The 4502-nt window shown below is 69.5% G+C and overlaps 1 protein-coding gene across 1 annotated transcript in view; it reads left to right on the top strand.

Annotated features, from left to right (window-relative positions):
• DDN (dendrin) overlaps positions 1–711 on the top strand; it is a 1629-nt gene extending 918 nt beyond the window's left edge. The window contains exon 3 of the mRNA XM_027668491.1: positions 6–711. Coding sequence (XP_027524292.1) covers positions 6–559 — 554 coding nt within the window. The 3' untranslated portion in view covers positions 560–711. The remainder of the gene's footprint in view (positions 1–5) is intronic.
• The last annotated feature ends 3791 nt before the right edge of the window (positions 712–4502 follow it).

The following is a 4502-nucleotide window of genomic DNA, read 5'->3' as shown; positions in this document are numbered from 1 at the left end:
GGGGGGGGCCGGCACCCCCCGGCACTGCCAGACGCTGCCGCGGGCGGCGGCCGGCCGGGAGCGGGTGCCGGGGCGCGGGAGGGGGCGGCGGGGGTCGGGGGGACACGTCCTCATCGACGCCACCCGCGTGGTGGTCCGGGCGCAGTACGTGCCCCCCCCGCAGCGCCAGCAGGTCCGCTACACTGGGGGGTCCCCGGCGCCCACCAGCCCTCCCCGCAGCCCTCCTGCGCCCCCCGGGGCTCTCACCCCCCCCGCAGCGCCCTCGCCCCCCCGGGAGCCCACCGGGAGCCCTCACAGTCCGTGGCGGAGCCCAGGGGGCTGTGGGGGTCCCCGGGGGCGGCCCCCCCCGCGGCGGCCGGTGCTGTACGCCCAGGCCCTGCGCGAGGCCGTGTCCCGCATCCGCCGGCACACGGCGCCCGACTCCGACTCGGAGGCCGAGGGGAGCGTGGGGGGGTCCCGGCGGCGGCTCTGCCGAGACCCCCATGCCTACAGCAGCAGCAGCAGCAGCCTGGAGAGCACCGGGGCCCCCCCGGGCCCCACCAGCCCCACCCGAGCCTGAGGGGCTGGGCTTGGTGGGGTGTGGCACCTCGGGGGCGGGGCTTGGCTGGGTGTGTCCATGGGAGGTGTGGCTTGGCAGGGTGTGGTCCTGGGGGCGGGGCTCAGGGCTGGATCTCCCGCAAGCTGACCCCAATAAAGGCTGTGGGATCCCCATGTGCTGCCTCAGCCCCCGTGTGTGTGCGGTCGGGGGGGGGTGGTCGGGGGGGGCCCATCACCCTCCTCAGGCCCCTCCATCCCCCACCCACCCCAGCAAGGACCTGCATCTCTGGAGATCCCCTCATGAGGACCCAGGTGTCCATTCACACCCCCCCGTCGCGGTTCTGGGGTCAGTCAGAGGCCCCGGGCATCCCGTTGGGCACCGCAGCGCGTCACAACACGGGTGGGACGTGCCACCCCCCCCCGTGTCCCCCGTAATGAGTAGGTGAGCGCAGCAGGTCTGGCCCTCGGCCACTGGCCCCACGTCACGGTCGGGGGGGGACCCCGAGTGACTCACCGGGGGGGTGCCGTCCCCCCCCCGAGCGGCCGCCACCTCTTAGTCACTCTGCTGGGGGGGGAGGATCCCCCCGGCCCCAGGAAACCGCACAAATATCGTGTCCAATTTGCACGTTATTTAAAACCGGCTCCTCCCCCGCCCCCCTGCGCGACCCTGTCATTATCCCGGTGACACCGGCCCGGAGGTCACGGCGCGGGGCAGCCGGCACAGCCGGGGGGACCCGCGGGCAGGGGGGGCACCCCCAGGGCCACGTCACCCCGTGCGTCCCCCGTCCTGGCACGTCCCACACCGGGGCCTGACCCCAGCCCCGACGGTGACCTCAGCCCAGCACGGCACAGCCGTGGTGCTGCAGTGGCACCTGGCACGGCTCGGCCTGGCATGGCACGGGATGGCCTGGCATGGCACAGGATGGCCTGGTATGGCACAGGATGGCTGGCACAGTGCAGGCTTGTCACAGGCTCATGGCACAGCTCCATCGGGTGTAACCTGTAATGGCACAGCACGTCTTGGTATGACCTGGCAAGGTTCAGCACATCTTGGCACAGTCTGGTATAGCCTGGCACGGGTTGGCACAGCTTGGCATGGCTCACCACGGCACGACAGCCTGGCACGGCTCAGCACATCCCAGCCCAGCTCAACAAAGCCCTGAAGAGCCCAGAAGAGCTCGGCCCAGCCTGCTTGGCACAGCACATCGCTGCTCGGCACACCTTGGCACAGCCTGATGTAGCCTGTCACGGCTCAGCTTGGCACAACCTAGCCCCGGCACGGCTTGGCAAAGCCCTTAAACAGCCCAGCACAGCTCGTTGCAGCCTGGTACAGGCTGGCATAGCCTGGCACGGCTCGGCACAGCACGTCACGGCTCGGCGCCCTGCCCGGCGTGGCGCGGGGTGTCCCAGACGCGGGGGCAGCGGCGCGGCCCCTCCCGTGGGATCAGCTCCTGCCCAAACCCGCTCCCCGCCGGGAAAATCACCTTCTAATTCGGGCTGCGCCGGCGCCAGCACCGCCCCCCCCGGCACCCCCCGGGCACCCGCCGCCCCCCCGTCCCCGCGGGGGGCTCGGCCCGTGGGGTGCCCGCGCGTGGCACCGGGGGGTCCCCCCGGTACCGGTGCCCCCGGACCGGGGCGCGGTGTCGCCCGCGGCCGCCAGATGTCGCCGCGCAGCCGGTGACCGACAGCCCCGGGGGGCACCGGGGGGCACCGGGGGGGCACCGGGTCCTGCCCCGGGACCGTCGCCGGTGTCCCCAGGGAACCGTGAGCCACGCGTGTCACCGGTGCCGCTGCTGTCTGAGAGTCACGGCAGCCCCGTGTGTCACCGGTGACAGTGGTGTCCCCAGAGAGCCGTGACCCACATGTGTCACCGGGGCTGGCATTGTCCCCAGGGAGCTGTGGTCCTGTATGTCCTGGTGCTGGCTGCCTTCCCAAGGAACTGTGACCCACGTGTGTCTGGATGCTGGTGGTGTCTGAGAGCCGTGACCCTCGCGTGCCACTGGCGTCCCGAGATCTGTGCCCACGGATGTGCCAGCGCTGTTGGTGTCCCCGCAGAGCCGTGACCCACGTGTGCAGCTGGCACTGGCCACGCCACAACGCACGGGTGCCCTCAGCACTGTCCGTGTCCCCACAGTGTCAGCCGCGGTGCCAGCCACGCCGCATCCCTGCCCGTCCCCATCCCACCATCCCCGCCGCGTCCCCGCACCCTGCCCGCGGTGCCGGCTCTCCCAGGCCGCGCGAGGAGCCGGTGGGAAGGGTCCGGTGAATGCGGCATTGTTGCGCGGGGTTGGAGTCACAGATAATTACCTCAATTAGTTACAATGGCAGAGTAATAAATACAGGCTTAGCGGCTCCTTCCCCACTGCGGCTTCTCAGATTAATCCAGCCCGGGCGAGCGGAGCTGAAAGGATTGATGGACAATTCATTAAACCCGCCGAATGCCGCACAAGGCACCCGTGAAGGCCGGCGTTAGCCCCCGGCGGCTCCGCTTTGTCCCTAATTGTTCGTCTCGGGCATTGGTCACCTATCAGGGAGTGGGTGACGGCGACGGTCCCCCCGGGGCTGGCATGCCCGGGGATTAGAGGCCAGCGCTGCCACCGTTGCTGGGCGCGTTGGCCCCGCGCCGGAGGAATGCGGCGGATGGGAGGGGGCGGCCGGACAAGCCGGGAGCGGGCGGGACGTGGGTCCGCGCCGACCGGAGGCGAGGGGAGCGGGGACGGGGCTGTGCCGCTGGCCCTGGGGACAGGACGGGATGGGGACGGTCCTGCAAGGTGGGATGGGGCCACCAGACAGTCGGTGCAGGAGGGCACAGCTCTGCCTGCCCTGCAGCTCTGGGCACTGTCCCATCCCTCTGCCCTGCACCTTAGGCACCGTCCTGACCTTTTGTCCTGAACTTCTGGGAATGACACCATCCCTCTGTCCTGCACCCCTGGGCATGGCTCTGTCCCTCTGTCCTGCACCTCTGAGTGTCATCCTGCCCCTCTGACCTGAAACTTTGGTCACCGTCCTGTCCATCTGTCCTGCATTTCTGGGCATGACACCATCTCTCTGCCCTGCACTTCTGGGAGCATCCCCGTCCCTCTGTCCTGCAGCCCTGGGCACTGTCCTGTCCCACGTCCCCAGGCAGAGCCCCCCTGCACCCCACCCCTGCTGGGGGGGTGTCCCAGCCCTCCTCAGGCCCAGCTTGTGGCCACCATCCAGCTGTTACTTGGCTTCCCAGATGTGACAGGCTGGCACTGGGCAGGACCGCCCTGTCCCTGTTCCTGTCCCTGTCCCTGCACCGACCCACAGCAGCTATTTCCAGCACCCAGGAATATTTGTCCAAGCCGGGGAGGTCTGTGCCCTGTGCCCGGGGTGCCCCTGCCCGCCCGGGGGTCGAGGCTGCCCAAGGTGCCCGGCGGTCACCGACCCGCAGGAAAAGCTGAGTAACAGAGGTGACTTATAAGAATGTCATTATCTATATTCCTGACTCCTACCGCAGGAAAACAGGCTATTTTCATGCCGGGGCAGGAGCAGAATTTAGCAGGCAGATAACCCGGCAGGCGGGAGATGCTCGGAGGGTTATTTCGGGCTGTGTTCCTTTCCAGGCGTTTTCCTCGCATTTCGGTATTTTATTCCCCACGCTGGGCTGTGTTTTGACCTCGGCGCGGGCAGCGGGGGCCCCCGGGGTGTTTTTCCCCCCCCCCCTCTGCTCTGCGTCTAAACATCAACTTTTCCACTATCGGCCCCGCGGGATATTTCGGGTGGTGGCAGCGTCATCCCCGCAGCCTTTGATGCGGCGGAGCCCCGGGGGCCCCGCGAGGTTCCCGGCTCTGGAGGGCAGCCCGGGCTGCAGGGACCTGCCCGGGGCAGGTGGGCACCAGGCTGGGGGTCCCCCAGACACGCAGGGGGTGTGTGTGAGGTGCCCAAGATGTGACATCACGGGGCGGGGGGGGGGGGGGGGGGGAGTGGGGGCCCTGCCAAAC

This window comes from Corapipo altera, unplaced genomic scaffold (assembly GCF_003945725.1).
Source record: "Corapipo altera isolate COAL_440 unplaced genomic scaffold, ASM394572v1 290, whole genome shotgun sequence".
NCBI lineage: Eukaryota > Metazoa > Chordata > Aves > Passeriformes > Pipridae > Corapipo > Corapipo altera.
This window is presented reverse-complemented; position numbering and strand designations above follow the sequence as displayed.